A 24399-nucleotide genomic window follows, 5' to 3' on the forward strand; every position below is an offset into this window, starting at 1 on the left:
TTGTAGTTTTAAGAATGCTTGATAGAGATCTTGTAGGTGCTTGTCTCTATCTGAGGGATTGGAGCAAATGCGGTTATATCTTAGAGCTTGGCTGTAGACAATGGATCATGTGGTGTGTCCTGGATGGAAGCTGGAGGCATGTAGGTAAGTGTAGCGGTCAGTAGGTTTCCAGTATAGGGTACTATTTATGTGACCATCGCTTATTAGCACAGTAGTGTCCAGGAAATGGACCGCTCAGCAGACTCCAACGAGAGACTACTGAGCTGGAATTGATATGCAAACTAGATACAATCAACTCAGGATTGAATAAGGACTGGGAATGGCTGAGCCATTACAAATATTGAATCTATCTCCCCTTGTAAGTATTCTCACACTTCTTATCAAACTGTCTGTACTGGGCTATCCTGATTATCACTTCAAAAGTTTTTTTCTCTTACTTAATTGGCCTCTCAGAGTTGGTAAGACAACTCCCACCTGTTCATGCTCTCTGTATCTGTGTATATATATCGCTTCAATATATATGTTCCACTCTATATGCATCCGAAGAAGTGGGCTGTAGTCCACGAAAGCTTATGCTCTAATCAATTTGTTAGTCTCTAAGGTGCCACAAGTACTCCTGTTCTTTATATAGTCTGTGTTATACAGGAGATCAGATTAGATAATCATAATGGTCCCTTCTGGCCTCGGAATCTATGGGTACATCTACACTGCGACAGCAAGTCTCAGCACCCGGGTCAACTGACTTGGGCTCTGAGAGTCGCTGCGATGGTGGGTTTTTTGCAATGTAGATGTACCCTATAAATCTAGCCGACAAAGGTATAACAAAATCTAATGTCTGGAAGTTGAAGCTAGACAAATTCAGACTGGAAATAAGATGTCAATTTTTAACAGTGAGGTTAAGTAACCATCAATTTAACAAAGGGCGTGGTGGATTCTCCATCACTGGCACTTTTAAAATCAAGATTGGCTGTTTTTCTAACAGATATGCTCTCATTTAAACAGGAATTAATTTGTAGAAATTCTATGGGCTGTGTTATGCAGGAAGTCAGACTAGATGATCTCAATGGTCCCCTCTGGCCTTACAATTTATGAATCTATAACCTTTTAAATGAGCATGATTCTCCAGGCTAGATTTTTATTTAAATAGTATAGAGATTTCACTGGGCTTAGAATCACAGAATATCAGGTTTGGAAGGGACCTCAGGAGGTCATCTAGGCTTGGATCTGTAAGGCTGAAGATAAGAGAGAATTGCAGGACAGTAGGTTGCTGTATATAAGAATGAGTAAGAAATCAGATGAAACCACCTGAAATATTAGTCTGCATAAGTAATCCCCTCTCGAATTCCTTTGCGACTCTAAATACTGGAGTTATGAGATGTATTCTAAACTGAACGAGATTGACAGTGTTTGAAAAATATTTGTTTAAGAAAGGTATAAAGTACCAAGAATATTATATTGTGCAAAAAAGTCTCAGACCTTCAAGGCAGGGATTGTCTTCTTTTCTTTGTCCAACAGCTAACACCTTTGGATCTTAGATCGTGACTTGAGCTTCCGGGAAAATGCTGCAAAGAAATGCTGATTATTTTGCAAAACATGCTCATCTTTTACTGTTTCTTCATCCCTCCCACTCAGACTTTTGTCTGTTTCTTCCATCTGTTGCATCTTGTCATAATCCTACAGTGTGGGCTCTCTTAGACTGAAACTATATTTCACTTGTTTGCACAGTACATAGCGCAGTGGGGAGTCTTTATGTGACGCTCTAATACAAACAAATACTAATAACAAAACAGCAGGTAAAGACACAGTAGAGCAGGGGTCGGCAATCTTTCATAAGTAGTGTGCCGAATCTTCATTTATTCACTCTAATTTAAGGTTTTGCGTGCCAGTCATACATTTTAAAGTTTTTAGAAGGTCTCTTTCTATAAGTCTATAATATAGAACTAAACTATTGTTGTATGTAAAGTAAATAAGGTTTTTAAAATGTTTAAGAAGCTTCGTTCAAAATTAAATTAAAATGCAGAGCCCCCGGACCGGTGGCCAGGACCCAGGCATTGTGAGTGCCACTGAAAATCAGCTCGCGTGCCGCCTTCGGCACACGTGCCATAGGTTGCCTACCACTACAGTAGAGTATCTGACATTGACATGATCAGCTAGAGACAAGTCAAACCTAGGTTACAGCAAATAATATTGACCCAAATCTTCATGTAGTAAAGCGAATTGAACTTTCTTAAGGTTCTAATATATTAATGTTCTTATTTTACATTTTTTTGCTTTTACGCTTCTGCACAAGGTTTTCTGTGCTAGATCCAACCACTGCTCAGTCTTGTTTGCCATCCTGCCACCAGTAATCATCAATGGTTTAGCCTCTAAACTTTAGAGGAAGGAGAAGAAACCCCATAATACTTTTAGCCAAATGTGCATATCCTTGTAAGGGGCTGATAAAATGAGATTTCTTTCTGACTACATCAGGTCTGTCAGCTTACGCTTTGAAGCATGAGGTTCTTCGTTTCCAGATAATTCTAGTAGTCCAGTTTTATCCAAACTTTATGCTGCAAGATCTCATGGGAAAGTTTGTATTTATGAGATTTTCAGAGTAGAGATCAGATTGAACAGAATCATCCTGAAGTTTTACAGTTTGTTCATGATATAACATTGTCACATTGTAATATACTGCTGGATCTCTGTGTGTGTGAGTGTGCGCCTGTGCATAGGATAGGTAGCTGATGTCTAGTGGCAAGCTCAGAGGGTTGAATAGAGAGCTATTCTGGTGGGGAAAAAAGCAGTTTCCTTTAGCTTAGATTAGAAAGCTGTTTGGTTTTGTAGCTGAAGGACAAGGATACTAGTCACAGCTCCCAATGTGGATGATTCATATAATAACTGAGTACTGATATCAATTGCTTCTATAGAGAGGAAAAGCAGCATACTGTGGATAAGCCTTATCAAGGGACCATACCTACGAGCAAAGTGTATCATCACCTAGAGTGTTATCCATATGGGAGATGATACATTCTAAACATTTTACTTACATGCAGATTCTGTCACTTTCGGGCAGTGGGCATCACTGCAGAGGTTTGAAGCTTAAGGACCATGATAACATTGTTTTCATTTATGAGGCTAATTTATATTGGCCTATTATAACTTTTGGTTAAAATTACCCACATTATTCGCATGCCCTTCAAAATTACAAACCATTCCACATGCCATGGGGCTATGTGGCTATGCAAAGAAGCTCTTCTTGTATGTACCAAAAAACCAAGTGTAAATCTCTCCTGAAACATATTTGTCAGCAAATTAAAGCTGCTGATAATAAATTGGAAATCTATGGCACAGAATTATTACACACAGCTTTGTATCTGATTAACTAGTGTTCCTCCTTTCACAGGCTACATTCCATAGGGAGCATGTGTTCAAGGCAGTGACCAACTATCTGGCTCTGGATAAGAAATCATTCTGTTTTCTGGGCTAATTTTGGAATCAGTCCAGTTGAGAGCATCATTACTTAAACTCAAATCTATTTCACACTAAGGTTAACACACTATGATACCTGCACATTGTGGGCATTAATTCTTGTTACATTTGAGCAGTCAACTCTACAGTTTTCAGTGGCTAGCTATGCCCAGTTTGAAATGTTAATATGTTTCATAACATCAAATTCCACATTGTGTCTTTTTACCAAACACTTCATTAAAGCAGACTGGGCAATTAAAAAAGCAGACGTGGTCCAATAAGCCTTTATAACTAAGCTTGTCAAATCCACACCCACCAGACCTATTATTTGCATTTCTTTGAAAATGGTAAGTAAATGTTGGTTTATTATATGGACAGGGTTAGATCTGAGGTAAACGTTCATTTAACAGTGAGTGTGATTAACCACTGGAACAAGCTACCAAGGGAAGTAAGTGGTGGATTCTCCATCTCTTGGTTGCCTATCTGGAAGATCTGGTTTAGTAAGTACAGGTTATCAGGCTTAATACAGCAGTAGTGAGGTATAGCCTGGGATATACAGGTGATCAGAACAAATAATCCAGCGATCCTTTCTGGCCTGAAAATCTCTGAATTTCCTTGCCTAAGAGCTAGTTTTTTGGAAAACTATGTTATTACGTAGCAACATCAGCTGGTTTTGCAGTGAAGTTTCTGGGGGTTTAAATTTCCCAGGAATTGTTTTAACAGCTTTATTTAAAAAAAAAATTGTTCAGGTAAATGAATAGAAAGCTTTTAAAATGGAAAATAAATAGGTTGGAAGGGTCGTCAATTTATTAAATGAAGGGTGTGTAAGTAGTCCATATTCCTTTACTAACTTTGATATTTTGGGGGGGAAGATTCTTTGAAGCAAATTGTACAGCCAACAGACAGTACGTCACTCCCAGTGTCTTTGCTTTGCTTTGTCAAAAAGACTTGTCAGTGACTGTGCACTGTGTACAGGCAATATATCAACACCAGTGTCTTTGTACCTTGAGAGTGAAATTCTGTGTAAAGGGCTTTCACAAGTCCTGTGAACAACTCAAGTCCCACTATGGGTAAATATCAAAGATTTAATTGTTGACATGGCCTGTTGGAGGAGATATAGTTTGTCAGCATGTTTTCTCCATCAGCCTCGATTTCAGATAATTGTCTGATTATCAGATAATGGGAATTTCTTAAACAGTTTACTCTTCTTGTCCTTGAAGACAGCTTATTGCATGAGTCAGTGTCAAAAATCGAATCCTCTTTTAATCTTTCTGCTTTTATAAAGTATGTATCACTATGGTCTCAAAGCTCTGTAGGTGAATTAAAAAAATAACAATGACATTTACATGGATACAATCAATAAAACCAACATATGTCTTGAATTTTAATCTATAATGTGATTTCATTGGGCTGGAAAAAGGGAGAAAACAAAAGTTAGATGCCTCGAAAAAGTCAAAGAGGAAAGCAATTTTAAAGTCTTCTAATCTAAGGCAGTCCTTGCTCAATTTATTGAAAATGCCCAGAACAAATCCTAGTTGCCAGTGAAACTTACTCAAACAATTCCCACTACGAGGGTTTGATTTTCATTTGAGTTATGAGATCAAAATCTGACTTATTGTGAGACCTTGGTTGCAATCTCACCAATGGAGAGGCTACCAGCCACTCCATAATAAATCATTCACATCTTTAGATCGGGGCCTAAAATTCCTAAAACAGGCTGTGATTAAATGAATTTCTCGGTCCTCTATTACTTGTAGAAGGCCCTTTATGTTTTTTCCCCCTAAATTGCAACCTGCCAATAGAAAACAATGTGCTCAGAGACATATATAGGGACAGATTTTCCAAAACCACTGGGTGGGATGGCTCCTTTAAGGAAGTCAGGCATAGCTCTACCAGTCCCTAACTAGCTGCTTTCCAGGTGGTGAGATAAAAGACCAATAAGCAGCTCAGTTGTGGGGGAGAGCAGTTCCTCTACAGCAGTAGCTCTCAACCTTTCCAGACTACTGTACCCCTTTCAGGAGCTTGATTTGTCTTGTGGACCCACAAGTTTCACCTCACTTAAAAACTACTTGCTTACAAAATCAGACATAAAAATACAAAAGTGTCACAGCACACTAGTACTGACAAATTGTTTCCTTTCTCATTTTTTACAATATAATTATAAAATAGATCAATTGGAATATAGCTATTGTACTTACATTTCAGTGCTTAGTATATAGAGCAGTATCAACAAGTCATTGTATGAAATTTTAGTTTGTACTGACTGCGCTAGTGCTTTTTATGTAGTCTGTTGTAAAACTAGGCAAATATCTAGATAAGCTGATGTAACCCCTGGAAGACCTCCATGTACCCACAGGGATATAGTCTGCAGAAGAGAAGAATGAGGGGGGATTTGATAGCTGCTTTCAGCTACCTGAAAGGGGGTTCCAAAGAGGATGGATCTAGACTGCGCTCAGTGGTGGCAGATGACAGAACAAGGAGTAATGGTCTCAAGTTGCAGTTGGGGAGGTTTAGGTTGGATATTAGGAAAAACTTTTTCACTAGGAGGGTGGTGAAGCACTGGAATGGGTTACCTAGGGAGGTGGTGGAATCTCCTTCCTTAGAGGTTTTTAAGGTCAGGCTTGACAAAGCCCTGGCTGGGATGATTTAGCTGGGAATTGGTCCTGCTTTGAGCAGGGGGTTGGACTAGATGACCTCCTGAGGTCCCTTCCAACCCTGAGATTCTATGATTCTATGATATGTGTGCCCCTGGTTGAGAATCATTGCTCTACAGCATTCTTAGACCATGGCAGTCTACAAGTCAGGGAGCGGTGGTGCCTCTCCAAAACTAAGGTTAGATCAGCTTCTGGTATAAAGACCTTTCTTTCTTGTCTATTTAGATTATAAGCTGTTCAGAGCAGGGTCTATACAGTGTCTAGCACAAAATGGTGCTGTGACCTCAGCTGGAGCCTCTAGGGGCTACTGCAATGCTAATAATATTCAAAGGTGCATCAGTGAAGCATATAGATATCTAACTGGTAACCACCTACCTACAGCTAAAAGCCATTCAGATGGAATATAATCTAGGGCAGGAGTCCGAGGCAGAATTGTAACTTCTTTCTAGACAGAATTCAAAGACAATAGATCATCTCTGGAGCCGCCTCTCACAAAAATGGAAAATGGAAAATGAATGGAAAAATAGAGGCGGGAATAGGCAGTAGGTAGACAAGGGTGGTGAGTTACTCTGACTGTGGTATAAAGTGCCACACCTTTAATAAGGTATATAAATAATTGCAAACCTCCTCTCTCCCATCTTCTCTTTTTCTTCTCTTTCCATGTCTGTGCCTCCTTTATTAATATAAAACTAACCTCATAAGGTGACAGACTTATAAAAACATTGAGTTTAACCCTGCATCAGGACCAGGGTGCTATGGTATGGCTTGATTTTTTTATGATCACACTGAATATCTGGAGTCAACCCAGTGTTTCTAGTATATATTTTCATTAGAAGAGCATCCTCCCCTGTGTATAATTGCTGATAGAAAATTCAGATGGAATATAATCTAGGGCAGGAGTCCGAGGCAGAATTGTAACTTCTTTCTAGACAGAATTCAAAGGCAATAGATCATCTCTGGAGCTGCCTCTCACAAAATGGCTTTTCTGGAATTCACCCTAGAGGTTTGTGTAAGTGACATTTTGCAATGAAGAAGCTTCACTGATGATGGATGTTTGTATTAAACTCGACATCAGGTGTCTAACCAGGTCCATAATGGTGTCAAGAGCCTTGCAAGCCAGTGGTCTTGAACAAATAAGGCTGACAATAAAGCTGTGAAAGAGTGTTAGAGATGAATGGAGGAGAAATCTTTTGTAGCACAGCCTGTGCCCCCACAATGGGAAAATAAATCAATGCTAGCTGCCTCAATGTAGCCTACTTCGATGTACGTGTCAACCTTTTCTCCAGTGAAGATGCACGTTAACTCCTTCTACCTCAATGCTGTGGGTCAATGTCAGCCCACAATGAAGTAGCTAACCTTGATGTATTTTTCTGGTGAAAATTAGTGCTGTGTGTGTGTGTATATATATAAGTAACACTGACAGACTCTGGTCATTGGCGGGCGGGATCGAACCGGGGACCTCGGGAGCTTAGTGCATGAGCCTCTGTGGGTCTCAAACTTTTTTACTGGCAACTCCTTTCACATCGCAAGCCTCTGAGTGTGACCCCCCCCTAGTAAGTTAAACACACCGTTTAATATATTTAACAGCATTATAAATGGTGGAGGCAAGCGGGGTTTCGGGTGGAGGTTGACAGTTCACGACCCCCCATGTAATGACCTTGTGACTACCGGAGGGGTCCCGACCCCCAGTTTGAGAACTCCTGCTCTACCGCATGAGCTAAAAGCCCCCTGGCTGTTAGCTAAGGCTGTAGTGCAGACTCATAATCTCTCTAAGTGGTCTTGGTGCCACTAGATGGGACAGAACACCACACCCAGAAGGTGTGCGGATTACATATACACGCACACAGATGTTGCCATTAAGCTCAGCTTTTGCCAACAGTTACCACACAGTGTTACCACACCATTGATTGTTTAAACTCTGCTTGAAGTAGGCAATAATTGTGTGCATTTGGGGGATAACGTTGACTTTTTAATGATGATCTCTGAGTGGTGCTAGGCACTGTACAAACACAGAATAAAAAGATGGTCCCTACCTCAAATCTAAGTAACACTCTTGTAAATTTTCTTTGTGCTCAAGTTTTTCAGGCTGGGGAAGAATAATTTTTCTCTTTTGCAGATTGGCTTGGTCTCTTGTTAGTGATTATCACTTTTTTTTTTATTTTGGAAATAAATTTCAAATACTTGTAGTGATGCTTCATTGCCCTTTTCAATTCCATGTAACAGATTGTGCTTAACTCACTAGATCTCTTTGTTCTTGTATTTCATATAATTGGGAACTCTATGAACTCCACATAATGATGTTTAAGCAACTTGCTGCCTCTCACTCCAGACAAACACAGTTGGCAGCCAAATAGGACTGAAATTTTGCTGTTGCAACCGGTGTAGAAAAATAATCATGTTTGGAATCAAGATTCTCACTTCACTGAGAATCAAGATTCTCACTTCGGCATCTCCTCTTAACTGCAGAAATAGTTTACAATCCCCCAGATGACTAGCAGTTAAGAAATATGTTTTTAATGGAAATGCTTTTGGTTAAGATTATTTCCTGAAGACTGTGGATTACATTTTCTGCTCCAGAACTGTTGCTGATCTGTTTCCTTTGCAGGAAAGACAGGATTTCCCTTCCACTATATTTTGAAGTGTTTTCTGTAGTCTAGCTTTAGAAGTCCCATGTGATAAAAGGTCTGTCACTTCACTCAGGAGACTATTCCACAACGTGATACGTTATGGTTGGGATATTTTTTTTCTTTTTACCTACATTTCTATATATTTTCTTCTTTCTTTCTATCCTCCATCCATTCAGTTACTTCTGATTACATACCTATTTTCCATTCTAAATCATTCTTCTCTCTGCTTGGTGCTTACAGCCTTCAAATATTTGTAGGCCATTATCATATTCCCTGCCCCATTCTTATTTGTAACTTAGCAAAGTTCTACTTAGTTCATTCTTTCAGTATATAGAAAGGGACTCTTATATTCCTTCTTCATGCCAAGATGCACCCTGCTGTGCCAATGGGCATTTTGTCGAGCCATATTTCATTGCAAAGTTATGTCCCCTGTAATCCCTAATTTCTGCTACTCCAGGTGTCCCTTACATATTGACAATAAATAAATCTTGGATTATTTCCCCCAGATGTTTTAGTTGCAGTTTTATATGTGGAATTTAGGGCTTTTAAACTTTCTACCCAATGTTACTCCATTGTATTAACTCTCTGTCCTAATTGGCATTCTCGGCATTTAGTGTCATCTGCAAGTTTCATTAACATGCTGTTTACTCCATCTTTGAGATCATTAATGAAGATGTTAAATTTACAGATGACAGTTAAGCATGTCATATGAAACTATCATCTCATCTTCTCTCAAGCATTTCAGAGGCTAAAAGAGTATCAATTCTGATGGTCATTTCAGCCATCTGCTATGTGGACAAAAGGCTTTTGCATCACATACTTTTTCAGGAGAGGCCTAAGTTTTCTGAAAAACAGCATTAATCTTTTATGCACCCACGGGCAAAACCTGTCTGCTGTGCTGCTGTCTGTAAATATTTTGTCGAATGGCTTTCCTTCGAGGGCTGGTGCTGCAAGTGGCAAGAAATAAAGCAGTAAAACTGGCCTAGAGCACCTCTGTTTTGGTGTCAGTACTATCCTGGGAGTCAATGACAATGAAAATGGTAGTTGTTGGTTAGATCTGGCTAAATGAGCATAGTAGATATTGATCCATCTTCGCAAGTGCCTTGAGCATTCATTAATCTGCCACGCCAAGTGTCAAAACTGATCTTACAATGCTGCTACGTGCAGTGTGATGCCGACTGGAATATATGATCAGGAAAATGTAGATCAGTTCCCTTGATTGCTGCCCCCTTCCCCCCTCTCCCCCAGGAGTGGCAGCCCTTGGCATTTTTGTTCTGGGGTTTTGTTCCTGGAGAGAATGTTTGTGCTTAAAGATATATGACACAATAACTAAATGAATGGAAAAGAGAAAACAATATTAATATATGCTGTTCCAAAATAGAATGAAGTGGGATTAATTTTAATCCGCCAGGCCTTTTGCCTGTAGGTAACAGATTGGAGTGCAGGCCCTAGTGGTCAAAACTAGAGCTGATCAGAGCATTTTCATCTGAATATTTTTTCATTGAAATATGCTGTTTTGTCAAAGCTGCGAGAGAGTGTGAGTGAGAGAGAAACCACGTCCCAGCCCAGAACAGCTGGTAGCCTAATGGCTTGGACACTCATCTGGGATGTGAGAGCCTGATTCAAGTCCCTGCTCTGCCTAACTCAAAATGCCTGATCTTCGGGGCTATTTTGGTGTGTGTTTTGACCAGAAATCCCATTCTGGACCTGAGACAACTTTGTCAAAACTAACCCAGCACCCTTTCAACATTCAGTCAAGTTGCTGGCCAGACAGCATAGGTTCTCTTTATAAAAGAAATGTCTTCCTCCACAATTTTTCTTAATCACCAGTAATATCTCCCAAGATTCTTCATATTAACTCTTTCAAAATCTTTTGTTAAACACTTCTGTGAAATTCAAGCAAGTGCAACTTTACCGTCCAGTTGTCGCTCTAGATATGTGCAGACTCCTATGAGACCTCACTGCATTACCAATCCTCATACAAATCAAATCAGGAGAATAATCAAACCCAAACTTGCCCAAAATGAACACATTAAATAAAATTGTATATAATTAGTTAAACATAAAATTAACATTTTCTCTGTTTTAACATGGGGAGTCCTCGTCACCTTCTACAATAGCTTTAATAGTCTCAGATGTTACTTAAAATAGACATTTAGTATGACTATAGATATAATAAATACGATTCAGCCATTAACACAAATAAGCAAACGTGAACATGACTCAAAGCGATTCAAGCAGGTTTGATGCTCAGATTCTACAGTAATGAGGGCACCCGAGTACGCTAGATATATAAAAGCCACAAGGTACTAAAAAAAGTTAAGAACTAACAATTGGAGCTGAGCAAAATTTGGAATTTCCATCCCACAGTAAATGCCAATATTTCAACTTCTGTTTTCATGGCAAATTCGGACAAAAAGTTGAAATTTCAAAATTTTTCACAAAACAAAAATTCCAAAATAATTCAATTTGGAAATGTTGAAGCATTCCATTTTGACATTTTTGACTGAAACAGAATATTTTGACATTCCTGAAATTAAAATGTTTTGTTTGTTTGTTGAAATGAACCAGACTGCTTAGTTTTGAGTCATTCCAATATTAAGTAGCATTTTCCCATAATGGCATATTGCCTTGTGGGGGTTGTAGTTTGGGAGCGTGATGCCCCCAAAATCCCTGGCTGGACCACATCTCCCAGGATGTAACTGCAATGCACCACACAAATCTTGGTCAGAGGGAAATCCACATTGCGTTATGGGATACAGTCTTTCAGGGAGCTTGGCCCATATAGAGTAGGGGATTCAAATTACAGCTCCCATAAGGCAATGCACTGATAGGGAAATGGAGTTTAATATTGTATTGAACTGATTTGAAATGAAACATTTTGGGTCATTTAACAAAATGAAATATTCTGAATTGTGTTAAATGGACCCAAAACAAAATACTTAATTTTGATTTTCCAAATTTAGGCAAAAGTAAGATGTTTCTATGGAAACATTTGGTTTTGTGGAAATGGCATTTTCTGTCAGAATAGTTTTCTGATGGAAAATTCCCGACCAGCTCTATGAATAATATAAGTGAATGTGACAGGTGTCCGTGTTCCAGTCTGCAACACTCTGTGGACACAAAGTAACTTGCCTGTGAAGGGAGCTGATTTTCACTGAGATAGAAAGCAAGTAATGGACCAAGCTCCAGCTATATTACAGACCAAATTCCAGTCGATGAACCATTGCTCTCCTGTGGAACAAGACAGATCACAAAATCCAGGAGAGAAGGATGCAACAGCTAGGGACAAAGTGTTCTGAGTTTAGAGGATATATTCCAGAAGAGAATAGCCAAATCCAGAGTCCGGCCACAATTAGGAAATACTACAAAACTTTCCTCTTTGACAAAGACTTTCCGCCATAAGAGGGATGACACCCTATTTAAGTGCCCCTATTTAAATCTCCCATTTAAAGAAACAAATTACAAGCCATAGACAAGCCTTGTTTGATAAATATGAGTGGAGTAATTGGTTTCACACAGTTTAATAAAAATCATTAGAAACAATGGCAGCATGGACGATAGCATGGGCTAGTCACTTGAGTACATATCCAGGGTCCCAGGCAGGTTTGTGTAGCCTGTTCTGCCACCCATGCTGTTGAAGCTTCACTAATACAGTATTGTAGTTGGAGATGTAAGGCAGCTTGATACATCTACACATACTCCAGTCTCAGCTTGGACTGCAGGGTGAAAATATCCTTAGAGGTTTATACATCCGCCCATCACCACAGTATCACTGCTATTGTTACCCAAGCGAGCGTTAGTCTAGCTAGATTAAAACTAGCTTGGCTCAGGTACGTCTACCTGTGCTGCAGTCACACCTCCTGATTGCAGGGCAGACACAAACGGAAAGTGCAGACAATTGTTAATATCTTTAGACTATAAACAAGGAAAGCAATCTGAGACGCCATCATGTTTCTGCAATAGGTATCATGCTTGAAGTCTTGTACTAGACGTTAGCACCATGGAGGACTTCAACCATTATTCAGGGCAGAAGGGAATTACAGAGCTGTAGTTAGAGCTAGTTCATAAAGTGGATCAAAGGTGACCAGTCTACAAGGAAAGCTATTGACAAGACTTCTCTGGGAATTCTCACTAAGTTCTGCTCTGGGGATTCTCAATAAACAGGAGTATTTTAATGAGACTTTCCATTTCAGTTTTTAAGCTGGGAAGTGACAGTTTTAAAAGGAGACAAGTTAGATGCATTAAACTGTGGAATTTGGTCAGAGTTTCCTAATGGGGGAAAGACTTTATTCATTTAAAGTAGCCTAAAAAAGATGTGCAATTTCCCCAAAAGGATGTCTCATCACCAAAGGAGATAATGGGCAGATGTATTTAATTTAGTTAACTAAATTTGAATGTCAAGATTCATGTATTGTATTTTGTATAGTGTATGTGATGTAGTTACTCAATTAAAAATATGAAATATTTTAATTAACAAGTGACAATAATAATCATTAAAAACTAAGAATAACTAGTAGAGATGGTTGGGAATTTTTCAATGAGATTTTTTTCACAGGAAAATGACAATTACAGAAACTTTAACGAAAGGGTTGGGTTTCAACAAATTTCTCAACTTGAAAAATATTTTGACAAAAATGTTTAGTAACTGTAAACGTTTTGCGTCAACTGTTTTTAATTGATCAATTGCAGATTTCCTGTTCAGAATCACTATTTCTTTTTAAATTTAAGCTAATTATGACCCAAAAAGATAAGATTTTAAAATGGTCAAAACTGAAACAAAACATTTTGAAATTATCAAAACAAAACCAAATTGATCTGAACCATTTTTTTTATTTGGATTGCCAGCTTGCAAAAATGTTTGAGATTTTGACTTTGCCCTAATTTGGGACAGAATTTATTTGTCTAAATCTTGAAGATGTTTGTGAGACAGGAAAACCCTTTTCTGCCCAATTCTAATAACTTACCCCTATTTCATGCTGATCTATCCTTTTATTTATTATTGTTACGTTAGTGCTCTGAGTCCTCAGCTGAGATGGTGGTCCCACTGTGCTGTACAAACACATAGTAAGAGATTATCTCTGTTCCAAAGAGCTTACAATCTAATAGAAAGATCCCACTAAGAGTGGTAGAGGGAACCGAGGCACAGAGCAGGTCAGAGGCAGAGTTGGGAATAAAACCCTGGTTTCTCAGCTCCCATCCCCTACTTTATGCATTAGAATGTATTCTCTTTCCACCTATTTGTGGTTTTCAGTAAATATACAAGGTTTGAGTTGGGGATGTTGTAGGTAGATCTCTCAAATGAATTCAAGTAGGGATACTGATTTAGTTGGGGACTGGTCCTGCTTTGAGCAGGGGGTTGGACTAGATGACCTCCTGAGGTCCCTCCCAACCCTGATATTCTATGATTCTATGTTGCCCTCTGTTTCTCCCTAGTTATTTGTGCTCTGTTAGAGCCCAGCTCTAGCTGCTAGCCCGTTTATGCAGTTGCTTCTTCAAAGTACCATTCCATTGCCGTGGCTGCTCAGTTCTGCTGAGGGAGTGAAAGCCTTTGAAATAGATGCATCTCCATGGCACAGCCTGTCCAAGTAACCAACAGGAAGGGAGGCCAACTCTAATTTGTTACAATTAATTAGATAGAATTAAGCAAAGATTTAAACAAATGAATGATTCCCCCCTCCCCCGAATGCGCATTACTTTGACTAGGCAGCCTGGTAATCCCCAGTTTCTAAAGCTTCCACACCACACAGAACCAAGTGGCTTCCTCTGCGGCAGCCCTATGAAGAGAAAACTCTGCCAGTGTCACAATTCAGGGCTGAGTTCAAAAAGCTGAAGTGCACCAGAGGATAAACAGGGAGGGCCTGATTCTTCTCTCAATTATGCGGGTATAAATCCGGAGGGAGTCCAATGGAATTGCTCCAGATTTACACCAGTGTAGCTAAGCAGCATTTGGTCCTATGTCCAGGGTGACATGAGCCTTCAGAGAATCTCTTCAGGAAAAAAAATCCAAACCAAAAAACTGCCAGTGACTGAAGCCTCTCACAGGAGAGAGCTCAAAAAACCTTGAAAATACCCAGGTTTAGACAATATCTAGGTTTAGAGCAAGGGTGGCCAACCTGTGGCTCCGGAGCCACATGCGGCTCTTCAGAAGGTAATATGCAGCTCCTTGTATAGGCACCGACTCTGGGGCTGGAGCTACAGGTGCCAACTTTCCAATGTGCCGGGAGGTGCTCACTGCTCAACCCCTGGCTCTGCCACAGGCCCTGCACCCAATCCACCTCTTCCCGCCCCCTCCCTTGAGCCTGCCGTGCCCTCCCTCATCCCCTCCCACCCCCCCACAGAGCCTCCTGCATGCCACGGAACAGCTGATGGGGAGCTGAGGGGGAGGTGCTGATTGGCGAGGCTGCCAGTGGGCGGGAGTCGCTGGGAGTGAGGGCGGGGGGTCTGATAGAGGGCTGTTGACGTATTACTGTGGCTCTTTGGCAATGTACATTGGTAAATTCTGACTCCTTCTCAAGCTCAGGTTGACCACCCCTGGTTTAGAGCAATTCCGATGTCAGGAGATGGAGAAGATCAGCATTTCCATTAGAGTTTATTGGAAATATTACAGTGGGAAGTTTTTCCTCTATGAAAATCCTGGTTAGTTGAAAGTAAAATGTTCTGTGGAAACATTTTCGGTTTCAAGAAAGTTTATTTCTACATAAAAATGGAAAAAAGGCATTTCAATAACAATTTTACATCTTGAAATGATGCCGTTTCAATTTTTTTTATATCACATAATTTAAAATTTGTAAATAGTTGAAATAACGAAATGTTTCAGTTTTTAACCAAAGTAAACATTTTGATCTGCACAAGACGATTTAAATTAAAGATTATTTTTTAACTCCAGGACAATCCTGGAAGGTTGGCAACCATAGTTGCAGATCATCTTGTTCACCGGATAGCCTTTCCAAAGGACAGTCCCATTTGCTCCTCCCCATGTTTTTAGTATTAATCACCTTTGATCCTTTTAGTTAATTGGATCCATCCCTATTAATTAGTCCAAATATCCCTTTACCTCTCCGGGTGGTAGCTATTGTGAGGAGACAGGGAAGAGAATATCTGTAGGGATTTATTGGATCTTGAGAACTAACATAATATGCTTGCTGGATTTAATCTGAGCCAATTGATTTCACCTCTCCAAAGGAGAGATTAGTCACTGAGTCAAGAAAACCTCTTACATTATTTGTCCTGAGAGCTGCTGATGAGTTAGTTACATTTCAGAATGTTTATCTGATCATATATAGTACTACTGCTGAAAATGAAGCTGGTTAAACGTTTAACACAATAATATGTTTCCATGCAAATTAAGAATATATCTATATCTATCTATCTATATCTATATCTACAAAGCCTAAAACAAGGAATAAGGTCCAGATTTGCCAAGATATTTGGGCACCTAAAGATCAAGATAGGTGCCTAGTGGGATTTTCAAAAGCACCTAAGCAGTTGAGATACCTAATTCCTATTGAGTTTCCTGACATTCAGTGTGAGTTAGGCGCTTTTGTAATCCCATCTGCCTCTTTAGATCCCTTTATAAATCTGGTCCAGTCCTTACTATTAGCAATGGCCAAACCTAAGAAAAGTCATAGAATCATGCAAGAAGAAACCCAGTAGAGCACTGGTACATTTTCTAGTGATTTCCCCAGTCTAGTTTTAAATGTCACAAATGATGAGGTTTCTAACAGCTGTGTAGTCAAGAGTAAACTTGGGTAAACTGAGTTTACCCACTTCTCATTTGGGGAATATGGAATTTAGTTAAGGTAATTTTACCACTTTTTTGTTTTATTTTGTTTTACAACTGCATCACTGGTTTCTCCCATTTCGCTTTGGGAGACTGTTCTACATCCTATTACCCTTGACTTTCAGGAAGATTGTCCTGATAATCAACAGCATGTTGCATTTTAATAATTTCTTCCCATTGCTCCAAGTTATATATAAATCATTATACATATTCAGCTCTTCGAATACCTCCTGCAAGATGCTGTACCTTGTTAACTCTCATGGAAGCCAGTGAATTTTAGTCCAAGATGCTTGGCTAAATCTGCTGTTCTGCTTTGAAAATCTCTACTAGGATCTCTCCCAACCTATCAAAATCAAGGGTAGCGCTTCTTGATTAAAGAAATAGCCTCCCCATGTCAGGTAGGATTATCACTAGCTAAATAAATGATGCAATACATTTCTTCATTTTTGACTGACAGTTCTGTTTTCCTATAAAATTACACTCTACGGTGATTTGACTTCTCCCCAACATCTGTATCAATTTTATATCTTAAAGTTCTCCAAATGGCCTCCTTTTTAGTTCCCATGCATTAAGCCTCATTTCAGAATGGAACAGATGTTTGATAACAATTTGCATTTACAGATTAGGACAAAAAGCAATAAAACAATTTTTGTGGCTCTACCAAAATTCTCTCAGCATAGTATTTCAGTCAGCTGTGGAGCCTCTCTTTATTATCTTGTATTGGTATCCTCTAATCTGATAGAAGCAGATGTCAGTGTATTTTGTTTATTATTTTTAGACTAAAACCCTTGTTGCTTTTGCCTTATAATGCAGATTAGATCTCAGAGGTTTGTATTAAGAGGGTTTAATTGGCTCAATTGCTGGGCAGAAGGAATAGTAGGAGTAGAAAGTAATTTGCCAGACCCCTTTCTATCAGATCCAAGTATTATAGACTGTACTACATTCACTTTCATCCTGGGCAGAGGGGGGAGAAAGAAAAAAGCACAATCTGTTCTTTTTAAGCTTCTTAATAGTTACTAGTACTGATCCAGCTGAAGCTGAGCTAGCAGGTGGTTATAGTTATAACATAGGTGGTAATGCACGTACCTGATATTGAACCAATTGGTAAATCAGAGGTAGGGCTAAGTCATTAGCAGATGATGTAATACATGATTTATTTATACATGTTGAGACATACGGGAGCAGATATTCAAGAGCTCAGCTTTCATTTATTCACATTAAAAAAGGGCCAGACTTTCAAACGTCCTCAGCAATCACTTCTGGCCACATTTTCAAAACAGATCAGCACCCAGTGAAAATCTGGCCCCCATTCTAGTGTAGAGTCAGCTACAATATAAATTCATACTTATTAAGTGCTCTAATGAAGAAACTGCTTGGGGGGGGGCAGAGTTTGAACATAAATCACTAGTTTCTCATTGCAGATTCATCTCTAGGTGTGGTTTGGTGAGTCTTAGGCCTTGTCTACAAAGTGTAACTCAAATCGACGTAGTGTAGATCTACTTCTCGCGGGGACCGCGCTATGCAACGTCGACAGGAGATGCTGTCCCGTCGACTCCCCTTACTCTTCTCGATCAGGTGGAGTACAGGAGTCAACAGGAGAGCGATTGGCAGTCAATTTAACGGGTCTAGTGAAGACCCGTTAATCGACCATCGATGCATCGATCGACACAGCATCGATCCTCCGGTAAGTGTAGACAAGCCCATACATACGTAAATGGTGAAACAAAATAACAGTAAATCAACTTCTCCTTTCTATTTCTTACCTGGGACAAGTTTTGATCATTGTTAATGATTGGCTAAGAATTGTGCACACCTTCTAACCCTGCCTCTCCCATCCCAGTCCACTAGTTTGTGGCACTCATCTATTTACATCTTATCTTTTTAATTTGTAGGCTCTTTGGAAAAGGAATTATCATTTTTGTATGTTTTGGACAGAGCCTACGTGATAGGGCAGATAGGCCCCACACTGGTAGGAAGGTGGTTAATGAGGGCCTGTGGGCACGGTTGCCCCAACCCTGCTTCACCTACAACAGTTGTCAGGAGCGGAGAGGGGATTTAAATGGAAGAGGCCCAGCTCAGTTAGGGGCTGACCAGGAAGGCAGAGCAGAGCCCTGTTTCCACCTCAGTGAGGGAAGTCTGTCTCTAGCCAAGAACTGGAGACAGTTTGCTATCTGGGTGAGCCTCCTGGTGGATGGGGGGATTGGACCCAGGAAGACCGACAAAGGGGACTGGCTACACAGAGACGAGCCCTGAGTAGAAGGGTGGGGTCCTGCTGACGAATCCTTGGATGACCCTGGTTTGAAGTTCACAAGTTTCCTTTAATTTTGGACTCTAATGCCCCAGAAGGGGTGGGACTTAAGTGTATCATAGGCGGAGGGCTTACGGCATTATGGCGGCAGACCCATGAAGAGTGGCACCCAACTGACAGGGACCCGTAACTGGGTAATTTGCACTTTGAGGGGCCATAAGGGAGCGCTGCCTCGGCAACCCAGTTGCAGCTTAGTACAACGGGGCCAACCTGGTTGTGGCCCTATATTACTACCACAACATAGATACCACATTTCATTTTTTTTACATAATTTCAATGGATAATATCAATATTATCAACGTTTAATTTTAAGCATTTTTAAAACTTATATCAATTTCAAATTTCATAGTTGCACAAAATTATGGGGTTTAAGCATTTATTTTATTTTCAGCAACTTAATTTTTCACAGTTGTTGGAGGAACAGCAAGTGGGGTCAGACAATAATTATTTAATGACAGTAGATGCTGAGATTCAAACAGTTAAAGCTTTCTAACCATTAAAGAACACATTGTCAACATCACATGTTAAAATATACAAAGTAAATATCCTTAAATCAAACTCTAAGAAGTTCTCAAGCCACATTTTCTTATTTTGTCTATCTGTAAATTTAGATTATTATTGATAGAAATATTTTTTCATTGGTTTGAGTGTTTAGGGTGAAATCGACATTTACCAATAAAAATCTAATCCTTCCAAGCCTACACAGAATATGAATAAAATCTGGTTTCTTTGAGAAGCCTTATCAAGCATCTCCCCTTTCATGAACTCCCCAATCTCAGGCTCCATTCCCCTTGAGGGAAATGTGTGGCAGAAACTCTTGATGAAAACTTCACATAGCCTCCTACAACATTTTCTGCCTTTACTGTTTTGTTTTGTTTTTCCTGGAGGAGAAACATGGCTTTAAGGAAATTCAGACTAATTTGTTTTTGTGATATAAGGGAATCTAACAGTAATGATTATTTTTCCACCAAAGAGTGTTCATTACCATTACAGTATAGCTAAAATTAAAGATACATACCTCATCAAAAGTACTCCGCAACCGGGGAATCTCTATGAATAATTAATTAAGTAGTTTAATCAGCAACGATTATGACAAGTGGATTTGTACAAGTACCTTGATGCAAAGCTGCATTCTGTTTTTGTTGAATCTTCCTCAAGCTCATACCGCGCAGCTAGAGTTTTCCCAACTTGGAAACTCAGTCACTTTCAGAGTTAGAGTATCAGGATGTTTTTCTTCCGAATACTGAAAATCTGCATAATTTGGTAAGTGGCCTCATTATTTTGAAGCACTTTCTTTCATTTTATTATAGGCACCATGTAGTGGGGTGGACACCCGCTCCTGCCCTGAAGGGTAAAAGCAGCCCTGGAAAGGGCTTCAGCTCTAAAAGATGGGCTGATTGGGGAAGCAGCCGCAGCTGGGCCATGCCCCAATCAGGCCTCAGCTGGCCTTATATAACAGGCTGGGAGCCAGGCTCTCAATACAGTTTCTCTCTAGCTGTAGAGAGAGATGGGCCTGGCTGCAGGGAGCTAGAGACAGAATACCTAAGTGGAGCAGGGCTGGGGAAAGGCTGGGGAGCTCCAGCCCGGAAAGCCCCAGGCTGCGGCCTAGCGGAAGGCCAAGGGGTACTGGGGGCTGCATAGGGCAGCCCAGGTATAGGCCAAGGCAGCAGGATTCAAACCCAACCTTGCCAGTGATGAGTAGGCTGATACTGCAATCTCCCCCGGGGTATGGGGCTATATGATGACTGGCAGTAGCTGTACAAGTGGGGGGGGGGGCTCCCTGGGGAGGGGAAGATCCAGAACTGTGGGGGTACTGCCAGGGGGCAGCACCCAGAGAAAGGGGCACTGGGGTCCTGGGAGGGACACGGGGGCCAGTGATAAGGTGGATCACCGGCCTGCAGAGGGCGCTCTGGAGCTGGGATGAGCTAATTCCCATGGATGACCAGCAGGAGGCGCTGCAGGGGTGAGTCCACTCCTTTACACACCACTTACTCTATGGTGTAATAAAATTACAAGAACTTGAAATATTATATGACCAGTACATCTGTGACCTAATTGTATTTGACTATAAAAGAGTCAATGATTGGGACGTTCATTGAGACATCTGAGTTTGGGGGGAGGGATAGCTCAGTGGTTTGAGCATTGGTATGCTAAACCCAGAGTTCTGAGTTCAATCCTTGAGGGGGCCATTTAGGGATCTGGGGCAAAAAAATTGGTCCTGCTAGTGAAGGCAGGGGACTGGACTTGATGACCTTTCAAAGTCCCTTCCAGTTCTATGAGATGGGTATATCTCCATATATTATTAAAAATGCTGCATTGTAGTTAAATCTATCCTCAGTTTTAGAGCAAGCCTCAAGGTAATAGTTTGTACTTACACTTTCATCTGAGGAGTTCAGTGTTTTACATCTTGAAAAGATCCGGTTCTGTAGGTGAATTACAACTGGATGGAAATTTTCCACTGAAAAGTTTTTTTTAATGGAAATGCAGTTTCTGCAAAATCAAAATTTCCCATTAACAAATTATGATTTTGCTGATAATTTTTGAATTTTCTGTTGGGAAAATCAAAAGAAAATATACTTTTTTTCCCAAACCAACTTGATGTCTCATTTTGGGACCATTAGCCATTAGTTTGTGTTGGACTGAAGTGCTGCAGGACCTCATGGGAGTTGTAGTTCGAGTACCTAATACCTCCATTTACTCTATTGGCTGGGTTCCCTGGCAGGACTACTTTTCCCATGATGTACTGCAGTCTTAGCCTCTGGATGAACTGATGCATTGCCTCACGTGAGCCACATGACCATGGCACATCATGGGAGATGTATTCTGGCTCAGGAGCCAGGCTTATAGATTAGAATGGGTCATGAGACATGCAAGCTCCAGCTCCATGAGACACCACAGCAGCTTAGAGGAAAACAAACTGACATTGAACTAAGCCAAAATGACACATTGTAACATTCCCAAATCAAACAATTTTTGAACTTTCTGTTTTGTGAGAATTGATGATGATTTGATTGTTCATCCAGATTTGAATCAGGGAGAACTTCTGATTTTGGACTAGTTTTAATTCTAATATGGGAGAGAGGGTAGTTTTGTGGTTAAAACTCTAGACTATAAACCAGGAGGTCTAGGTTGAGATCCTGGCTCTGCCACAAACTGACAGTATGACCTTTCACACACAAGTTACTTAATCTCTCTATGCCTCATTTCTCTTTGTGTAAAATACTTCCTTTCTCTTACCCTTTGTCTGTGTTGTCTATTTAGAGTGAATGCTCTTCAAGCTGGAGCCAGTCTCTTATTATGTTTATTTATGGTGCCTATCACAATAGGCCTTGAGAATCTACCATAATACAAATGATGTTTATTTCATAGATGTGTTAGCTGAGTTGCAGAGGGCTGGAATGACTTGCCCAAAGTTGTAAAGCTAGACAGAGGCAGAGCTAGAAGTAAAACTCACGAGTCCAAATTCCTGGATCCAGCTCTAACCACTCAACGTGATATCTTTCCATTGTCACTATTTTAGTATATTCCTGTATTATGTTGATATGCTGTAAAGTCTGCACCTGGTTAGAGCTTCTTTCCCCGAGGTGCCAACACAGATGAATTGAGGATCAGCGGTTCCCAGCGGTAGTCTCACTTTCCTGGTCTCTAAGGGTATGTCTTCACTACTGGCCGGATTGGCGGGCAGCGATCAATCCAGCAGGGATCGATTTATCGTGTTTAGTCTAGACGTGATAAATTGATCCCTGAGCACTCTCCTGTCGACTCCTGTACTCTGGCTCAGCGAGAGGCGCTAGCAGAGTCGACGGGGGAGTGGCAGCAGTTGACTCACCATAGAGAAGACACCACGGTAAGTCGATCTAAGTACGTCAACTTCAGCTAATTATTCACATAGCTGAAGTCGTGTAACTTAGACCAATCCCCCCCCAGCCAGTGTAGACCAGGCTTCACTATCTTCTTCTTATTTGTATTGTGGTGGTGCCTCGTAGTTCCAGTCATGGACCTGAATGCCATTGTGCTAGGTGCCATTCAAACAGATAACAAAGAGATGGTCCCTGCTCCAAAGCGCTTGCTATCAAAAACAAGGGGCAACAGGTGAATACAGGCAGAGAGACAAGGAAACAATGAGACAATATTGGTCGGCATGTTAGGCCTCAGTCTCAGGACAACAAATCGTTGTCAAGTTTAGGAAAGGAATGTTTTAAGGAAGGATTTGAAAGAGACAATGAGGGGTTTTGTGAATGTTTACAAGGAGCTTCTCCTGTGCGTGAGGGGCAGCATCGGAGAAAGCATGAAAGTTCTTCTATTCTGGTTTGGGTTTACGTTTCTACTTTAATAAAAAACCAAAAATGAAAAACAGCATTTTAACTTACCATGACCCCTGTGTCTTCTGTTTTACCACTTTTTCTCTAGAGATGCGCAGAAAAGGAGGATTACTTGCGCCACGCACACATTATTAGCATGTTTAAAATACTGGTATGCTTCAGATTGCATTATGTACAAAGTCACTTTTTTTTGCTACTTAGTCTTTTTTAACATTCAGAATATTTTAAAGCAGGAAGACAACAAACAAACAATTAGTTCTGAACACTTATTTTTACCTTCTAAAAACTGCCAAAAACCTCAAAGCAACTGAGTTAATTCAGTCAATTTAGCAGACTTTGAAGGGTTAGGTTAGTTCTGTGATTTATAAACATTTTGTTGTAAGCATTGTGTTCTCTCTTTAAAAGAATATTTCTTAATGGTACCTTGTTAGTGTCAGTGATGTGAGCACCATTAAAATACCAAAGCATGTAACCTGATTTTTTTTATTTTCTAATATGGAAAACCTTGAAATTTGAATCTATGTATTTACAGTTTGTGGGTTTCTTTTGTTTCCATTTAGGAAACTATGGTGAGAGTGGAATGGAAGCCTTCAAAGATATGTCGGCCAAGGAGGGGATCTGCATTGCCCATTCCTACAAGATCTATAGCAATGCTGGCGAACAGAGTTTTGACAAGCTGTTGAAAAAGCTAAGGAGCCACCTGCCCAAGGCAAGAGTGGTTGCCTGCTTCTGTGAGGGCATGACTGTGAGAGGGCTGCTAATGGCCATGAGGCGCTTGGGTCTGGCTGGAGAGTTTTTGCTTCTAGGCAGGTGAGTAACCCTGTATAATCATAGGCGTTCACTGATATGCATAGTACAACTGGGTCATGTGCACATGCTTGTGCATGCATAAGCACACGCACACAAGTTATGTACTGTGTGTGTGTTTCCTGAAATTCAGGATATCATTTTAGCAGAATCTTTGTCACCTATGATATAGAGACCAGAGAGGTTTGTGTGTATACATTACACTGTACACAGAGTCCCTGTTTGGAAGGTATTGCTGCATAATACAGTTTTTCCAAGAATGGCTGTAATATATAGATAATTATTTCTGATGTATGTTATCCTTGTTCTTTGCTACATCATTTTAAAATGCATATAAATATGATCCCATTAATAACTAAAACTATGGCTGATCTGAATGTTTTAAGACACAGCTGGTCTAGTCTTTGTGTGGAAATGAAATAAGTCTCTTCAAAATGGAGAGATTATTTAT

The 24399-nt window shown here is 40.2% G+C and overlaps 1 protein-coding gene across 1 annotated transcript in view; it reads left to right on the forward strand.

The window, feature by feature from the left end:
• Window positions 1–24012, forward strand: part of LOC117871233 (metabotropic glutamate receptor 5-like) — a 156378-nt gene extending 132366 nt beyond the window's left edge. The window contains exon 3 of the mRNA XM_034758992.1: window positions 23702–24012. Coding sequence (XP_034614883.1) covers window positions 23702–23955 — 254 coding nt within the window. The 3' untranslated portion in view covers window positions 23956–24012. The remainder of the gene's footprint in view (window positions 1–23701) is intronic.
• The last annotated feature ends 387 nt before the right edge of the window (window positions 24013–24399 follow it).

The sequence above is a fragment of the Trachemys scripta genome, chromosome 1 (genome assembly GCF_013100865.1).
Source record: "Trachemys scripta elegans isolate TJP31775 chromosome 1, CAS_Tse_1.0, whole genome shotgun sequence".
Classification (NCBI taxonomy): Eukaryota; Metazoa; Chordata; order Testudines; family Emydidae; genus Trachemys; species Trachemys scripta.